This window comes from Fopius arisanus, unplaced genomic scaffold (genome assembly GCF_000806365.1).
Source record: "Fopius arisanus strain USDA-PBARC FA_bdor unplaced genomic scaffold, ASM80636v1 scaffold00031, whole genome shotgun sequence".
Taxonomy (NCBI): domain Eukaryota; kingdom Metazoa; phylum Arthropoda; class Insecta; order Hymenoptera; family Braconidae; genus Fopius; species Fopius arisanus.
The window spans coordinates 1,112,823-1,132,098 of NW_011887770.1; the positions used below are offsets into that span (position 1 = coordinate 1,112,823).

At 39.4% G+C, this 19,276-nt stretch overlaps 1 protein-coding gene and 1 long non-coding RNA gene across 7 annotated transcripts in view; one reads left to right on the forward strand and one right to left on the reverse strand.

Annotated features, from left to right (window-relative positions):
- Window positions 1-19,241, forward strand: part of LOC105265726 (ly6/PLAUR domain-containing protein 6B) — a 53,614-nt gene extending 34,373 nt beyond the window's left edge. For 5 of the 6 annotated variants that reach the window (XM_011303382.1, XM_011303383.1, XM_011303384.1 and 2 more), the window contains 5 exons: window positions 15,205-15,360; window positions 16,527-16,567; window positions 17,186-17,284; window positions 17,684-17,758; window positions 18,252-19,241. In XM_011303382.1, coding sequence (XP_011301684.1) covers window positions 15,216-15,360; window positions 16,527-16,567; window positions 17,186-17,284; window positions 17,684-17,758; window positions 18,252-18,461 — 570 coding nt within the window. In that variant the 5' untranslated portion in view covers window positions 15,205-15,215 and the 3' untranslated portion in view covers window positions 18,462-19,241. The remainder of the gene's footprint in view (window positions 1-15,204; window positions 15,361-16,526; window positions 16,568-17,185; window positions 17,285-17,683; window positions 17,759-18,251) is intronic. The other variant, XM_011303387.1, reaches the window with a different exon arrangement.
- The window catches only part of LOC105265725 (uncharacterized), a 77,946-nt gene continuing 59,803 nt past the window's right edge, over window positions 1,134-19,276 (reverse strand). Inside the window, exon 4 of the long non-coding RNA XR_892095.1 lies at window positions 1,134-1,423. This is a non-coding gene — a long non-coding RNA (uncharacterized lncRNA). The remainder of the gene's footprint in view (window positions 1,424-19,276) is intronic.

The window sequence follows — 19,276 nt, forward strand, 5'->3', positions numbered from 1 at the left end:
TTCGATCGGAATAATGAGGATAAACTTGGAAATTGGGTTAGAAATCAATGATTCTGGGACAATATTTGATCGGATGCCATAGTTTAACTCAGTGTTCTCCAACTGACTGGAATTTTCATCGACAAAGGAGAAATGTCTCGACATAAACTTCCTCTTTATCCACAACGACTAATTCATTCTACTTATTGTTTCTCTGTATACATCACGTACTATTGTAATCCCCAAAATTTTCCAAGTTTACCACTCGCTCGACAAAGTTTTTCGAGTCCATCCCTGGCTACTCTCCACCGTCAACTTATCGCGTTACCATTTATCCCGAATGTGCAGTTGCCGGGTTTATATGCGGAAACCCTTGGGAAACAAACCGGAGCGCCACTGGGCCGAGTTTAAAATAGAGTTAACCCACCCCTGCTTCAATGGACAAAGATTTCCACAACTATCGTGTTAACTCAATTTGCGATGCTTCGTCGTGTGACGATACGATTTTTCATTCCATTTCGATAAAATTTTGGTGAAACTACTTGGTGATAGGTTGGGAAATAAAATCGTAATCTCAGTGACAACCCTCATCTGTCCCGCAAGTTCCATTTTTTCTTCTAACAGCTTTAAGTATGAATTTCTTATATGTCTTCCTTGAGGAGGAAAATAGAGGAATTGAAAGACCGGAGGTAAAAAATACTGTTTAAATAAGAAAGAAAAACCTCGAGTATTAAATCTTAAATCTGCTTGAATATGCCATGAATCTGGTACGACTCTCCGACATTCTCCCATTTATCTTCGTACCCTCGAAGTAAAGTAAAACAAAGAGTAAAAAAAGATAAGCGATGATAGAAGAAACAGTGGCCCATGCATTTGTAGATGAAAAGTACCGTCAATTCCTCCTGAATAATGCCCCATGAAATCTCTTGCGGAAGTGACTCAGTAGACGGTTTGAAATAAAAATTGAGCCACGTATCTCGCTTTTCTCTCAGCTTCATGAAAGAGTCAGGTGAAATTTCCGTGTGGGAATACAGTTCGTGTAAAAGAGAACTACAACAGTTTCAGGTGAGATGGCAGGGATTTAACGCCCAAGTTGATCTTACCGCCTTCTTACATACCTATTTTATACGTAAATCCTCGAGGGAGACCACTCACTCGTTTTCTCGTGTGAGATTTATCCTTCTAATTTGAATGTTTCAAGGTGCATTGCCTTTTGCTCCGAGTGAACAAGTTAGATTCCGAGTGATAAGAGACAAAAGCTGTTACTAATGATTCTTCACTATTTTCTTTCTCTTTTTTATTTCGGATACTAGCTCTTCCGGAACAAACTTTTTCTCAGTTGACTTTACATCCTTTGTTCATGTCCGATTCCGGCAACCATTAGTGACCTCTTCCATCCTCACCTTCGAGCTGAACCCTCGGTCTCTCCCGGGATTCACTTGCTCTGAAAAAAGGGCAAGTCTCTTTGTTCATTGGTTCTTTTTTTTTTTCTCCTATCTTTATTTTTTGGTTCGATACTCTAGTGGTGTATTTACCTCGGTGTATCGTCGGGAATCACGTACAAAATGTATTATCGATAGGAGATAAGAAAGAGAGGTTGGGTGGGAGGGGAGAGTTAAGAAGTCGAGTGGATGGTTTATCGGGAATTTAAGAGGTTCCAAGTGAAAATCAAAAGGTGGTAAGAAGTTATCATTGGTGATAGTTTTGATGTGTCGGAGGGAAGGAGTGCGGTGCGATAAGTGAGAGATGGGGTGATAGGGAGTCGATAAATCCTGAGTGATTTACGATCTGTCGTCAATAATGTACAGAGATGTGAATCGTTGATGCATGATCGATAACTCACGGGGATGATTTCGAGGGGGTGTGATGAACTTGACTCGGGGTTGTTTCGAGGGGAGTGTGATGAGCTATGCATATTTGAAATCCTTTAATCTATCAATTTAGGCGGCTTGCAACAGCTATTGTGATGAAGATCGCTTGTGACGGTACAGTTAATTTTTCCGCGGTCGATGCGTAAAAGTTGATAGATTTCCTTCAATTCATGATGATTTAAAAGCTGATAATGTCAGCGACGGATCTTCAAATTTTCGGACTAAACCGATAAAAAGTTTATAGACCGCGACCGCTGAAAGACAAATTCATAACCGTCGCGAAGTCTCATATCTCTCTGTTATTCCCAAATTTTTCGGCTTTAACTCAAACCGTACGTTCGTAAGTCCTTAATTGAATTGTAGATAGGATCTTCAACCATCAGTTATAACCGAAAGCCACTTGACTGCGCAAAAGCTCATATCTTTCCGCCTGAAGATACGATCTTTCGGTTTAGCCAACTCAACGTCGTATATTGCTAATGCCAAAGAATTATATCTGCACTTGAGAGTACCCTCTTTTTTAATTTCCTCCTCCACTTGATAACAGGAATAACCAATGCCAAAAATGGCATTTCGCTAGAAGAACTCCCCCCATAAATTTTTCATGTTTCCAAACGAGAGGAGAAGGGAGGGGAAAAAAAATTCGGAAGCGGGTGAAATTCGGTCATAAAAATATAGTCTTGATATATGCCCTCGGATGCGGTTTTTTGCCTCTCGGTGACTGTATTTATTATGATATCAGAGACGTGGCAACTGCAAGATACAGAATAAAGGAGACGGACTGACTGACGATGTTATTCGCACTCCTGTTTACGTATACATTGGGCTGGGGAATGCTCTAGATTATTCGAGACATCCTGCGACAGTCGGATAGAGATATTCTGGTTCAGTGAATTTTGCCAAATTTTTCCTGACGATCCAATTTCGGTAGGAAATATTGTCAAGACGGGCCCTTCAAGGCTTTGTCCCTTCTTTTGACCAATCACCAATACAAAATCTTGTTTTCGAGAAGTTGACGCGTATCAAGTCAATTTGTAGTCGTCCCCGCTATGAACATCGATGCCGTGTTTCGAGTCTAGCCTCGGTTGATCGCCCTTCACTCCACCCACTTTTACCCTGTAACCAACTCATTCCCGTAAACCATCCAGCCACATAATCCCATTCTCTCCCTCTTTACCCCTCACCTCCAGGCATTCCCTATTTCTCATGTGTACACCATTAGTTTCCATGCCTTTGAACGATTTTCATCGTAGTTTAACCCCCTCGGTCATCGAAGCGTTGTCCACATTGACATTTCGATTTCCAATTCACGTAACTATCGTTGCGTATCTGTGGCATGCAATTCTTTTCCTTTCTCCGTTCTTTTTTTTTTCACCCAGCAATTCCAATTTGACGCCATTATACAACCATCTGCCGCGGTCAATTTTTATTCCATCACCTATTGCACTAAACGGATCAATTCCCATCCAATTTAGATGCCGGGGACGAAGTGTTTTAGAAATTTAGGGGAAGAGGATAGGATGGGTGGACAATTTGCATGGACATGGCTTGTGGAATAGAGATTTACCGAAGTGAAACATGGAATTCTTTGTTGAACCATCAGCGGTTTGGGTTGGCTTGTCTATCATTAATGGCCACAATTTTTTTATTGGTGAATTTATTAGAGTAGTGTAACTGTTGGATTCAGCTGAAGTTCGTAATTTACATTCTGTGACTGGAGGGCCTCGAAATGATAGGAATTTACATGATTTCCATGGGTACAAATTAGAGGTGCGGAGTTTACAAAATTGGTGCATACCATCACCAATTCAGAAGTAATGAAATGGCTTGGCGTGTACCATTGATGATCGTTTCAAAATCTAATATTGTTCGGTAGTGAATAGCATCAAATTGTTGTTTCATGAATTCTGGGAATTAAGTGTTTCTGGGATTTGATGATCATCATACAGTGGTATTACGTTATTTGTGTTCCTAAATTATTTTATCGCGTATTCTTGGATATATCTGTGGAAATAAGCGGCTATGCAACAAGATTCGTTATCCCATTTACATTCTGCGACTGAAGTGCTCTAGAACGAAGTGAATTTGCGTAATTTGCATGTACACGAGTGGAAATTCGAGCCAGCAGGTATACAAAATTGAAACGTGTATCATTCTTTACTCCCGTCAACGAGTTTAATGGGGATAAAATGGTTTTGGTTTAGCCTTGTTCGCATTCGTTGAAAATCGTCGTGGAATTCAACAAATTATTTGGAAATTGATGGATAATTTAATAGTCGTGAGCTTTTACGGCTCCTGGTGGATTCTGGGTGGGCATCACGCGTCGTATTGTATTTAATGAAATGTATTGAGTATCAATCGAGTTTAATAAACCACATTTCGAGCCATTACCGATACCGTTTCGACACTACAACCGTACAAAATGTACCGACATTTACAAATTCCAAATAATGTAACTCGCTTCTCTGGCACTCTGGATATCATGTCATGAATATTAACGTTTTAATTTAATATCAGTGATAATTTATCAATGGTATTAAATGGTATTTTTTATTTATTTGGAATTAGTCCACGCGGAACAGTTGATCCATTTCCTTCAATTTGGGCCCATTTTCAAACTAACGATGTTAGAGACAAATCGCGAGAATTTTAGACGAAACCCATCAAAATTTAACAGACCACATCAACTGGGAGGGAAATTCACAATCATGTCTAAATTCCATATCTCTCCGTTATTTCAAAATTTCCAAACTTTAATTTACACCACTCTTGCCGGCTCGGTGGTCTGGTTATGAAGTGATGAGAATTCACGTTGTAAACCACTGGACACGTATTAAATTAATAAAAAATAAACAGAGAGGTGTAGAAAGGTTCAAAGGGTATTCACATGTTATTCGGTGAACTACATTGTCTGTGGATGAGCGCTTGAAAAAAGTATTTGGAATTTTTTTTTTTCAAAGTAATACATCACTTCACGTGAAAGTACCTGGACGTCCGGAATATTCATCATTTTTATCCCTCAAAAACATGCAGTTGACCTCGGTCCTAGTTAACGAGTTTTTATATAGTTAATGAAAATAAAGTTCTACGATAAAATAAATCGAATCAGTTCGAGAGGATCAGGGGCATCAAGATAGCCTTCCTGCTGGGGGCTTTATATTCATTAAAGACGGTACAAAGTTTCTCCGTTTATCTCGGAAACTTAGTATGTACGCTGTACGCATATATACCATTTAACTAAATTTTCCACATTAATAATTGCGATTAAGTGAAGTAATTTTTCTTGTCGCTGGGTCGAAGCTCGAGGTGGCGTGAGGTTTGGACATTTTTTGAAAAGACAAATTTAAAGAGCGATACTTCATAAACAATATTTAAAGTTATGCTAATTTTCAGGCATAAAAAACGATTTTTCATCTTTAACTTTGAATTGCATGCGACTGGTATAAGAGATGAGCGTGGGTTTTCCCTCCCAACTTTCCCCCAAGTTTCTAATGAAACCGTGTATAATCCCGCACATAACGAAAATAATACGTGAATAGTTAGACATGATATTCGAAACTTGAGTTGTAAAATTTTCACCGGGATAAATGAATGTTGAGGCGGCCAACCGGAGCTGTGAAACAATTATGAAAACCATTATCCTTGAGAAACCTAAAAGTTTGAGGGTCCGACTATATTAAAAATTCTTTCCAAAAGAAATTGTAAAATTCATCTCACCAAAAGCTAAAACTTTAATACCGATGGGACCCTCATGAAATATGCCCTTTGAACTGTAAAAGCTTTAACAGATCTTGAACGACACCTCATAACCCCTGAAGTTGGACGGGTATGGAAGGTTTATAGACTCGAATAAGAAGATGTAGAAAAGCCGAAAGAAAAAAAGTAGACGGCTGTTATGTGCATGTACCATTGGAAATATATGAAATGAAGGGTGAAGAGAGGGAGGTTGGGATTTCACTCGATGTGCACACGCTCGTCTACTCCTCCTTACCCCCAACAGAGTCAAGGGGCGGGGGGACAAGGGGGTGGGAAAATGAAACAGGCGATATGTAGATATGGGGATATATCCCAGGGATATATGTATATTTCCATTCCCCTTGAGGCACTGACGACTAGAAGCATTTGAGTTTAGACCTCAGTATGTGTGTAGGTGCGCAAAAGGTGGGCGCAGTGCGGCCTGCAGATATAGTCCCCCATAAATTTCATCTGCTTGTACATGAGGTTCTGCATGTGCATCCCCTCTGTTGCTGGAGAAGTGAGTTCATGCTTAATATAATATGTAACGTCCACGTGTGCATAAGATGCAGCACTTTGGGGAATACTGGGTGGCACGGAATAGCCGACATCATCAACTCATTTGTGAGAAATGATCAGGTGTTAGCATATTTCCACGGCTAGAATGATAATTAAACTTTAGGATCCGAAATGTTTGCACATCAGAATCCTTTTACGTTTCAACAGAAACATGACTATCCTGGTAACCTAGATTTTCGCGTAGTCCACGCGTAAAAGTTGATAGACGTCCTTCAATTTGAGTTTATTTCCAAGGTGATAATGTCAGGTGTTAGCCAATAAGTTTTCAAACAAAACCGTTGAAAAGTTTACGAACCCTCCTCGAGGTGCCATAAGTTGACACATGAACACAGTGTGATATGACGTTGGAATCTCGATCCTTGTCGAGTCAAATTCCCATCATCAATATACCACACTATTTTCTCGTCAGCCCTCATAAAAAATTCAACTGATGAAACCCAAAATTTGCCCCCTAACCTGCAATTACTTTCGTCTTGCGCGTACACCCAGTATGTAGACGTGCTATCCCGCACCTGCCCGGTTGAATGCACACGAGTACACTCAATCCATCGTACGTACGTGCAGAGTGAGGTGGCACAAGCAGTCTCCATGCATTTTAGGAAGGTAGATGTAGTGTAATACCACCATGTCTAAGATGCATTTGTGGACACATGCCGATGTACTCAGGAATGCATTCTTCGTCGGGCAATATAAATCATCCTCCTCTTCTTCTCGTTTTCCATTAGTTTTTCTCGAGGGTTTTTCCGCCAAGCAGTTGTGAATCTGACGGGTTTACAATGTGGAAGTGACTACCGGGAGGGTTCTGACACAGATTCTGTTTTCTCAACGACAATCCCGCCAACTTTCTGTCGAAGAATTGAAAATACGACAATCTCGAAACTCGTAGGTGTTTTTGAGCCAATCTCAGGTGGTGATTTGTTGGTTGAGGAGTCGACATCAAAAGATACCTCCATCATCCAAATAATTACGATGTAATTACTTCACTCATGCATTATAATAAGAAAATTTCCCTCACGTTAAATGCAGACGTTATTCCGCTTCAGGTGGCGTTGCGCGTATTTTCAAATTACCTCTCCCTCTCCATACGTTTAATTTAATTTCCCCTGGTTTTTCCATCGACCATTCAGCGGAAGTTGTACCTGCGCTTGACTATCGGTCCGCTAAATCAAATAACGTTATTTTAAACTCGGGACCACTAAAGGGTATACGCGTCTTCTTCTTTTAGAAAAGAAAACCCTAACCCCGGCCGTTTCTTCCGCCCCCTTTCCTCCTCATCCCCCAAACTCTTCCCATCCCCTCCTGGACCGGATCCCGGAAAATCCGCTGCAAAATATACGAGCGGATACACCACCCCAATCTTCCCCACCTTCACCAACGAATACAACAAAACTCTGCCGTAACAGAGTTTCTACTTTGTATAATAAAAAAAAAAACTTTCTTAAAACGTTGAAGGGACTTTTTTTTTTATTAGTTACGCTGTGTCGTGTGTTGTGTACAACATATTTATTCGGTTATTCGAAGACTTTTGGTCGAATTGATTTGATAAAACCGAGTAAAGAGATTGCTTTACAGGGGAATTCCATTATACTCGCCCCTCCTCTCAATTTCTCGTATTTTAAGGTTCCCCCAGTCTAATACCCCCAGGCTATAAGGTGTAAACAATCCTTTGTTTCGTCCGGTGAGCAATTGAATTCCGGGCAGGATAAAGCCGAAAAATAAATTTCTCTCGCATTCAAATTTTCCTATGAAAAAAAAATTCAGTTTACGATCGCAGGGAGTGTGTGATGGCAGGCAGTTTCATATGGTCGAATTTTCAAAATTCGATGATCCACAGTCTATTGTAGTTCATTTGAAGATTTTGCAGATAAAAAAAAATAAAAGGCAGGAAGAATTCTGCGGCTTTCGTTTACCGCGTATTAATTATGAAAAAATGCGTGCATAATGAAGATGCGGTGACCTCGGACGTTAGCTGTTGTACTGAAGCCGTTGTTCCGGGTATAGTCCGCTGTGAGTTGATGGTTCCGACTCGATGAATCATTGATGAGGGACAAAAATGGATTGGGGTGAACTCGTTTCAACTTCGTTTAGCTCCTGCTGAGCACGGGTTTGCGGTATTCCTCCAGAGTAGGGGATTAATCATTAAGAATTAATCAGGTAGGATGTGCTGGCGAGTCTCAGTTCGACGAACTATTTCACCGCGTGCTGGTGACGTTTCGCGGGAAGACGCCGGTAGTGCCCTCTGGTCCGGAATAACACCTCCATCCGGGGACAAAGAAAATTTTTCATTGTCACGCGCCAGTGACTGAAGTAATCACGCAAAAATAATTCAAAAAATCATTTTCCCCCCGCCGTAGTGCCTCTTTTATTCAACAAATCTCCAGACTTTTATCGCCATTTTTTCTCTTCACTGTGTTTATGCGCCGAGGAAATAGTATCTCCGTGCTTTATGAGGTCGACTATATGCATATTTCATAACTGCATAAATTTTAACTGGAGAAAAAAAATCTATGGTCTGTTGGTACATGTGTACGCGTATAGGTTACTCCTCGGTAAAATGACGAGGGGGAGGGAACGGGCTTGAAATATCCGGTAAATGGAAAAGTGGTAAGCTTAACCCTCATCAACCCCTCTCATCCTCTCACGTGCACTCTTTTGGATTAATTAAACCTAGTTAGCTTAGTCTGAAACGACTTTTCCCGGAGTATACCGGTGGATGGCACCGAGAGAATGAGAGTCTATATCATTTAGGTACGATGCCTAGCCCTCGGGGAGGGCGACAGGGGTAGTTCCGGGCGACGACAAGCGATGGATTTTCTCCGTGGAAAATAGAAGAAAATGGGGCGAGAGGATGGAAATAGGGGGTTGAAAAAAAAAAAGTAAATTCAAAGTAGCCGCGAGGCCTTTTAATCCTACCACATCGAGATAGAGAGACTTTTGTGCTACCAACTGTAGCTAACACGGTTTCCAGGGGGTGAAGGGGTTTCAACTACCCCCGGCGTCAACAATCAAGCTTGAGTATAAGGTTATGGCGTTGAGAAAATTTCCACTGCCACTTTTTCTATTCTTAATTTCTGAGAAAATAATTTTTTCTCGTTACTCTTCCATCGCTCTACTTCAAATACTCGCACGCCAACCTCAATATTTTTATAATTCGGTAAATATTTTGTTTAATTTCTCCCCCGTGGAATGAGGATGGGTATTAATGGATGTAAAAGAGGGTAGTTCACCCCCTTGGGTGGAAAATTTGTCTTTTGATCGTTGCCGGGGGTTTTATCCGATCGAAAATATTCTGGAAATATCCCAATATTTTACAAATGGACATATCAACAAATCTACAGTTCCAGTTGGCTATCGATAAGCCGATATTCGGGATAGCCAAAAATAAATTGAGCCTTGACAATGCAGTAACAAACTATTGTTTATTTTTTATTATTTTATTATTGAATTTCGAGTGAAAATTTCGACAATGAACTATCAGATTGTTGGGCTCTTAATTTCACCCCCTGACGTGGGGGTAGTAATAAAATTCGGTAGTCAGTGGGTGAAATTTTGGGGGTGTTGAAAATTGGCGAGTGCGAAGGGGTGTGAAGGGGTGCAGAGGGGTGTATGTCAAATTGGTGTTATCGGTGTGGAAGAATGGTGGAAAATTTCCATGTCAATGAGAGAGAAAAAAAAAATCTAAAAAATGGGATGAAACTCTGGGTAATGGAGGGCGGGAATTTTTTGCACATCCCGACATGTGCTACATATCTATATTGAATGAGTCGACGCGTTTTCACTCGTATATATGACCTAACACTCCCCTTCGGGATCTCGGGAAAGTTTTCACCGAACCCTATACCATTATTTCAACCCTCTGTCTTTCCTATTTTAACTCCCGTCAAGGCTTTTACTTGGAACTTTGGCCTGAGTAATATATACCCCGGTATTTTTATCTCTTTTTATTCGGAGATTCTCGCAGGTTTTTCATTCTTTCCTATCATTTTCCGAGGGTTACTCGATAAAAATAGGTTCACCCGAATTATCATAAAATCTCAATGAATTTCTAGTCAGTGGCGAGTTATTCGTTACACGATCGACGATTTCCTCATCTTCACTCGTCATTCTCTTACTCGGCAAAAAATTCAGGCGAAAAAATGAAACATGCATTGTCCTCAAGCCTATCCGTTCCACATCCTTGACCCGAAGAATCTCCACACGGATTTCGCGAATAACGGGAATAAAGCTCCCAATATACGCTGGCATGAGTGCTCCGTGAAAACATCCCCAGCAATGGTATCCGCTTTTTTTTTCCTTCTTTTTGTTTTTTTTTTTTTTTTTCATATGCCTTTTTCAACGACCCTAGGCAACCCTTTCTGGCGCTTGGTTAGGCTGATTACTCAATGGCCTCAATAGGGGGCGCCAGCCGTGTATTCCGGGAAAAGGCAAAACAGTGTTTGTGATGAGGGGGTAGAAGAAAATAAAAATAAAAAGAAAAACAGCACCCCAGAAAGGGTAGACAGTCATTTGTCAAAGCTCTGTGTTTGCAGCCCTCAGAGGATAATGCAACCCCATCTCCGAGGTAAAAATGAGGCAGCCGAAGAAATTTCTGGACGAATTATTGAATTTTCTTCGGCTCTTTTTGCCCTAGTCCATACTCCCACCTCTGGGAATAATCCCGTGTTCGGACTTTTTATTCTCAATGATTCATTCGCGTCGTAAATTTTTATTGAGGAAAAATGAAGCACGGATATTTCTCCGCGGTGTGAAATTTTTATGAGCGGCCGAGTGAAGAAAATGTGGGGTGGATTCGAGGGAATTAATTAACCCATATTTTATTTCCGCGGGATACCTTTCAAAGATCATCAGCCACTTTTTTTTTTTCAAATCGATACGCGAAGGAAAATGCTCAGGGATAATAGAGAAATAGTTGGCGTCATTCCGAGATGTAGATTTTTTGGGGAAGGTAAAAATTTTTGTTGCTATCCACAATTTTTTATTGAATTTCTCTTTCTGTGCGGTGGATGAATCTTCAGCTCTTCCGGTTTTAGCTTTATAAAATTTCAGCTTTGTCAAATTTTCAATTGTGCAGAGTATGGAATTAATTCTACCCGAAATATCAAACGATACGTTAAAAAATTCATAATCTACCACTTTCCCACGATATTCACAAAGAACTGTCGACCATTGTTACGTTGACGTACGAAATAGAAAATTACTCGTTCAATTCCACATTAAAAATTATGAATTTTTCACAATGGCGGATTGAATAAAACCAAGCATTTATCATTTTCGAGACGAGCAACAGCGAGTGAACAAAAATTATCCATCGACCCAATTATCCCAGTAATGACAAAAATTAGGAAAATGAGGGAAAAGGACTTATCGAGGAAAATAGCCTAGTGTGGAGAGAAATGGATAGTAGTATTTTTTTAGAGGAATCATTACAGGAGATGCGAAGGAAAGAGTGAATGACGGAAAAAAAAAGCCACCGAAGGCAAAAAAGGAAATATGAATTTGCTTTTATCCTCTCCCTCATTCACCTCATCTTTTCTTCACTCTCCATTCCATCCCCAGTAGAACGTCTGCTTTACACGCTTTGGACTCAATGGGACACGCAATTCACGGAGAAGAGATAGAGAACATAAAAGATAGTCTAGAGGAAAAGAACAGTCCCTTCAAGTTTCACTACAAAAGTAAGAGGCATCGAATGGCTAACGACCATGAGGTGAATTGTTTGCCATTTTTTTTTATTGCACTCATTGAAACAAAACAAGTGGTTACATTTGTCAAAATAGATAAGACAGAATGCTCCTATTTATTTCATCCACACTAGTTTTATTTCGGCGATAAATTTCCCCCCTCAATTGTATTTGTTATATCTTCTGGATTATGGACTGACGAAAGATATTGCTACTGAATTAATTTTATTGGTAAAGGTAATTATTTTTCTTACTATTGGAAAAATAATTATTGATTGTATTGATAATTCAATTTATCCCAATTTTTTTGATAATTTTTTTAACGGTAGTTTGTACTTTCTTGGAATTATCATTACGGCGAACCTTTTAACGGAAAATGGAAAATGGAAAATGGAAAATATATATGAGAAAACAGAGGGTTTTAAGGTGCCAAGAGCAAGGGATTTTGCGAATTATTCGGAGGGATGCACTCTCAGCTGAAACGTATAGGGAAGAAACCCAAGATTGCCATTAGGATGATAAAATAAATATCATTACTGCCGGGTTTAATTAATAACTACATTTTAATCAGTCGTTTTTTCGAGGGAGATATGTTTTCTAGGGGTGAAATATTTAATTAAGGGGATTAAAGCAGTTTTTACGCTTTTGACAGTTCTATCGGGAATAACGATAATCTGGCTTTGTGATTAAATATCTTCTTTTTTTTTTTTTAAATGTATTTGCGGGATTCATTTCAGGGGGGAAAAATGAGAATGCACCTCTTCAGCGGCTGGATTATCGCGGATAATCATCTTGGAGAGTAATGAGAGAATTTTTTTTCAATTCTCAACGAATTGAAATGGTATTTTTCTCTAGTCTCTCGGAAAATTTATGGTGCACAATTCAGTGAGACCATTTGTTTCTCAAATAAATCGTCTGTAAAAATTTCCACGGAATTTCTCTTTTATAGTTCTCGAGTTAATTTATACGAAATCGGGAGCTCTGGGTGTATCGAGGAATTCCATTTGAATGAATTTCTCTGAATCGAAAGAGGAGATTTGTAATGCGAGGAATACGATTTATTTGGATTGAATTTTCCGGGCGAGATGAGCGAAGAAAATTCACAACTTCTCGAAATACTTTTCTCGTACGACCGGAGCAGATTTTTGCAAGAAAAAAAAATGGAAAAATAAAAAATGTCTCCCTTTTTTCCTTCTCATTTGGAAAAGGTCGGGTGCAAGTTCGGATGTGTGTGCTAATGGTTGTCAGAAAGGCAGAGGAAGAGAGGAAAAATTGAGGGAATGTGCAGTGAGAAAAAAAAATGAGAGAGACTGATAAAAAAAAAAATAGTTCCCAGGCTGAAATAACACCTCAGGGATCGAGAAAGAATGGAGAAAAAGGAGAGGTAAAAAATGAACACTCGGAAAAAAAGGGAGAAATTTTCATTTTCCAATGTCGAAGCCAGTGGATCAAGGTGGCGAGGAGTGATGGGGTCCACTGAACGGTAATTTTAATTGGCCGTTTTCTACTCACCAGGTGGATTTTCCGAAGCGCAATGATTGGCCCGAGTCTTTTCATCCGTCTCTTTTTCACTCGTGGTAATTTTCTTCCTTTATTTTTACCTCCTATATTTTTCTTTGATAAAAATTCACGAGCTGTGGCCATTGGAAAGCTTTTAGAAAGCCCAAATTATTTTCAGCTGATGCATTACCCATTTTATTTTCTCTAACTACTCATTTTCCAGTCAAATGAAAAAAAAATATATTTAGTACCCATGGATAATTAATTTTTTAAACAGCTTTACATGCTCGAGGAAAATATTTTCCTGTAGTGGGTGAATTTTATTTGCGGAGAGTAATTTTTTTCTGCCTTTTTGGAATCCATTGGAATTTATTGATGTCTATCCGAAGAATTCTCTCATTGCACGAAATAAGAGAATATTTCTACCCCACGTGAATAATGAAAGGGGGAAGATGCATTGAAGTGGAACAAAGTTCAATACATCAAGATGTGCATTGAAAATAGGCAGAGCATCTAGTTTTGCTCCTTCACACAAGAAAATACTAGAGTGCAGTCGAATGATTTCTCCAACGAGTAGCAAATGGGATTCCTCCCGGGAAATTACGCATACTGACGTACACCTCACGCTATCCCAGACACAACAAATTGTTTTGGGTTTGAAAGAAACATCGTAAAAGAGAATGAGAAAGTTTAACCCATATAAAACAGAAATGTGCACGAGGGACACGAACTTACATTCAATTAAATATTTACCACTCACCGCATTCTTCAACAATTAATGTACAGATTAAATTACTCAGAAAATATTAAAGAGTTATCCCCAGGGCGCGAGTATCGGAAGAAGAATTAAAAAGTCATTACCAGTCGCGACTGATTTTATGAAGTTACAGTAATTTCTTCTTAAAATGCCCATAGTAATTATCAAAAAAAAAATGAGACGCGTTCTTCAAACCCTCGAAATTCCGCTTAATCACTCTCTTCAATTAAAGTCATTAAGTTCAACGAGAATAACACCGAAGTCGAAAAGTAATTTTCAGGTACGTTAAAAGGGCGGTGAAAGGGTAAAAAAAAAGGGTGAGGAGGGGGAGGAGGGGGAGGAAAGGGAGGAAAGGGAGGAAAGGGAGGAAAGGAAAGTGATACAGAGAGGAAGGGGATGAGACGGACACTCGACATTTTTTCCTCTCATTTCTACTTCTTTGTGAAAATGGACGCTGTTCGTACTCTCGGGGATAGTCCACCATGTTCTTTTACTTTTTCCACTTCTCTCGTCTTTGGGGTTTTTCTTTTTTACCATCGATTTTCCGGGATTAAAACGGCCCCGGGGACAGTGCAATGTCTCTTAACCGTTTACCATTGGCTCAAGAGTATCTCCTTCACTGGGTTTTGGCCTCCACAAGCAATTCTAGAATCTATCTGTGGACCGATGAGATGTGTACCCTGGATAGAGATGGAGCTGAGGCCACAGGATCCTGATCTGGGGGGAGGATTGGGGAATTACGACGATCGCTTTTGCCGGAAATCTACCCTTCGAGGACTCACTGACTACACTTATCATAATCCGGATCAAGTAGACTCCAGGATTACCCATCACCAACATACGCTTGATTATGACTTTTTAATATTTTATCTCTCGTGGGTCATTGCTTTCTAAACATCCAGATTAACATTTCCAGAATATTACTCCACGTATTGCTCCAATTTAATTATTAACGCAATTAATTATAGAATTTGGTAGTCGGTGTGAGAAATTTATTTGATAATTCAGTGAAGTTGAGGCACTGGGATTGAAATTGAAATGAATGAACAGATGCTAGGCAGTTTCTGGAGGGTTTAAAGATCAATAATTTATTTTGTTACAGAGATGTGAGGAATGATCACGTGGGTTATGGTAGGGCTGCTCCTAGCTGCGGAAACCACATGCGGCAAGAATCTCGTATCGGAAAACGAGGTTGGCAGGGACGAGTTGAAAACCAAGCAGAATGGAGTGAAAAGGCCAGACGAGGAGGACACATATCGTGAGTGAATTATCCATATCTTTTTTTTTTTTTCAAAGCCACGAAATTTCGCGAATGGCTCTTTTCATGAACTTTCATATGCAATTTTTTTTTCGATAATTCCGCAGCTTCAGTTGATATTTTCGTTTTTGATTTTTGAAGAGGGGCCTCATTCGTCATCCCTCCGGTTAATAAATAAATAATCAATACCTGACTCTGGGGGTTATCACTCAATTATTTACGTTAAGTCCACGGAATTGGGTCCGTATGAATAATTCATGGATGATATCAGGCTTAAAACTAAAAGATCGTATGTGCCAAAATGTTTCTTTGCCAAAAGTCTAGCCATTTGAATTGGAGAAGCGACCTTTTAGTATTAATAATGCATGGCACTCGGCAAAACCCCAGGACCGAGGGCGTATCTCCATGCATTAACCCAGAGTACTGGACTGGCTGCCGGTGAAATTATGGTGGGTGCTTCGTACTTGGAGGGATATTAATTTATCTTTTGAGATCGTGGGAAATTGACGATTGGGGTGACATTAATCTTTGAGGAGACTCTTACCTCAATGGATCAGCCATTCCACTCGGCCGGAAACCGTCCAGTCTCTCTCAACCCATACCGGAAATTAGATCGATAAACTTCCCCCCACTCCGGCATTTTCAGGATAAATCAATTTAAAGTTTTGACCCTTTCCATTTAGACCTCTTTGCCTAACGCAATTTCAAGATAAATCCACAAGTTTTTTTAATAAGATTTGCCAGTTCTGGATGCACTCCAGAGTTGAGATTTAGATTTTACTTGATGCATGCGACAATTTCACGAGTTTCCACCGAGTTATAATATATTTCGAGAAATTACGGGACATTTCAAATTATGGAAATTATGTTTTTCGAGCGGAAAATTAAATCTCTAACTCTCCAGATTCTTCAAAGTCACTTGATAAATCGTTGACAATAAATAATAAACTTTACGTTCGTCGATATCCGGATGGTTTGGCATTTTTTTTTTCAATTCCATTCTCCAAGCCATTCAGTGACATTTTAGGGTTTAACAGGATAAAATAATAATTTGATTGACGGTGGGCGTTAATTAGCAGGATTATTTTTTTGTGTCCCTGTTATCTTAGAATAATGAGTGGGTTAAAGGGTCAAATAATAATGGGTTAATTGACTTTTTGTTGCAGGTCTAACGTGCTACACTTGCGTCAACGTCAGCGATAACCAGGTATCGACGGCTCCATTAAACACTACCCTAGAGTATATAATACCCCTATCGCAGTTGGTCCAGAGACCTTCCCTCACATAGAAGAGTCTCTCTCACTCGATTCCACGGCTCTTTTCACCCATTCTTGTCCGCAGCCCCCGAAGGCTCGTTTTGGTGAAGCCCAGACAACCCCGCCAGTTGATTTATTTCACGACGTCTTATCGATACCCCTGTTCTATTTTGAGAGGCCACATCCAACCCCCAAGCAAACTAATATATCCACCCCGTGAAAATTCATCCACCCCCCCTTATTACATTTTCCCCCCACTCTCAATCGACTTCCAATATTTTCACCCTTAACTATTTCTCTCAGTTTCATTTGCGGTACGACACTTGCATCCCGGAATTTATAATAAAACCCTCGATTTTCACCTCAGTCTCCCGGAAATTCCAATTTTAACGCCCAATACTCGCGGGAGAATGTCTATTCAACTTTTCGATTGATTCGTGAATTGTCAGCGTCACATCAGACTCAAATCGAATTTGAGAAATGAAATTTTATGTCGCTCTGCGGATTTTGGGGAATTCTCTTTAATCTGAAAATTCCACCGGTATTTTTTCCCCTTTTTATTCTTACAGATGTGTAATAAATGGGCTATAGACACCCCTTGTCCCACCGGTGGCCGAGACTTCTGTCGATCGCTGCATATTCTTGACAGTCGTGGCAACAGTGTTCTAGTGAGTTCTAAATTATCTCAAATTAAAAAAAAAAATCTCATTTGCACGATGAGATTTTTTAATGCATTCAAATCACTGAAGGACTCTGAACGTGTTATATTTTGAGGGACCATTGATTTGGATAAAATCATTCCATTACGGGAAAGTTCATTGACCTTTTATATTGAAGTCCCTGGTAATCCATCAAATCAAAGATTCCATATTCATATCTCCGGTTCAGCCACTTCAGTTATTATGGAAACGTCAATTTTCACCAGTGGTATTTCGAGAATACCCGATGACCCAATTCGCGGAAAGGTCATGGGGTTACTCGAGTATATCCCAGGGAATCGCAATTGGGGAATAGATCCCTGGGTTTTTAAGGGATGGTAATGCAGGCTTGTCTGTTTTATCGTGCAGGTCAGTAAAAGTTGTGCCAGCAGTGCCGAGTGTGGGCCAGCATCGGTCGGTTGTGTGCCCGTCGACACTCAGAGAGTATGACCCATCATTTATAGTATTCCCATCAAAAGACCCTTACTTTTTTTTTTTTTCATTTACAACGCCATTTCCACCTTCTCTTAATCTTCATGCATTAATTCAACGGCCGGGGTCTAGTTCTTCTGGAATATCTGCGAATTTAAGACGGATTGCGACTTTTTGTAATTACCTTTTTTTGTAAGTCTCATTTCAGTCTAGAAAAAAGGTCCTGATAAAAAATTCTCTATCTTTCTTAGATTTTATTATATTCCTGGATTTCTCGCAGGCTTATTTGTCAGCTGAATTACTTCATTTTTTATTTTTGATACGTCTAAATTTGAGGGAGAAAAAAAAACAATTGTGTTGAATATTGAACATTTAATTTTATTGTATTATTATTGGAGATTATTGGAAATTGGAAATTGGTGGATAAATCGGGGATAGTGGGAGTATGAAATGGTTAATGGGAGAATATTGTTTTAATTAAGTGAAAAAATGAATGTTTTCGCAGATCTGCATAAGCTGCTGTGACATGAGTTACTGCAATGTCGACTCACCCACAAATTCCACGAATGCCATATACACACGTAAAAGACGCGGTAAATCCAAAGGCAAACGGAAGAAACCAGGTAGAAACGATTCTGGGGCAGATATTCGTCGCACCTCCAATCTCAGTCTGACGACACTCGTGGCCTCACTCCTGTATGCATATCATTGTTGAGGAAAGACGAAAAAAAATTAATCTCCAATCGAAAAACCAATTAATAACTAGCACAAAACAAATCTCGAGGTGAGAAAGAGAAAGGGAGAGAAAAACTGAGGAATTGTCTAGTCTCTTCTTAATTATCACTGTAACCTCTGCCTTCTTAAAATCCCAATTAATTTCTCATTCCTTCCGCGAAGATTTAATCATTTCATCGATTGATTCCAATCAATAACCTCCAATCGTTCAATAAACTGAACAATCATTTTCCAATTGTTTTCTGTAAAAAAAAAAAATTAATCGAATCAACGGACTTGTTGATGAATTATTTACGCAATTAATGAATCAACGATCTGCTGTGTTTACAAATGAGATCAATTATTAAACAACTAATAAACAAGTAAAGTAATTAAGGAAGAATACATAAAGTAGGTGAATTAAAAAATTAACGGATAAAGTGCGAAATCGATATTTTGGGATTTCGGTGGGGGTGATAACGGTCCTAGGAATTCAATTAGACTTATGCCAAATGAATCTATCGTAATTGAACATTAATAAACTAATGGATTAATCGAGAAATATGGGAATGCGGGGGCTTGAATTGGGGGATGGGGGAGGGAGTGGGCTAATTCAACACAACGCGTACCTAATGCTGTTTAACTTTTGAAAATCTATCGACTCGCCTACTTAAGACTCACTGCTACTACTACTTAATTATACATAATGAAGATATATATATATACATATTATAGATAATATACATTGTTTCGGCATAATGTAATACTGTTGGTAATGGAATAAAAGAGTAATTATGAATTTGTGAGTCCTTTTTT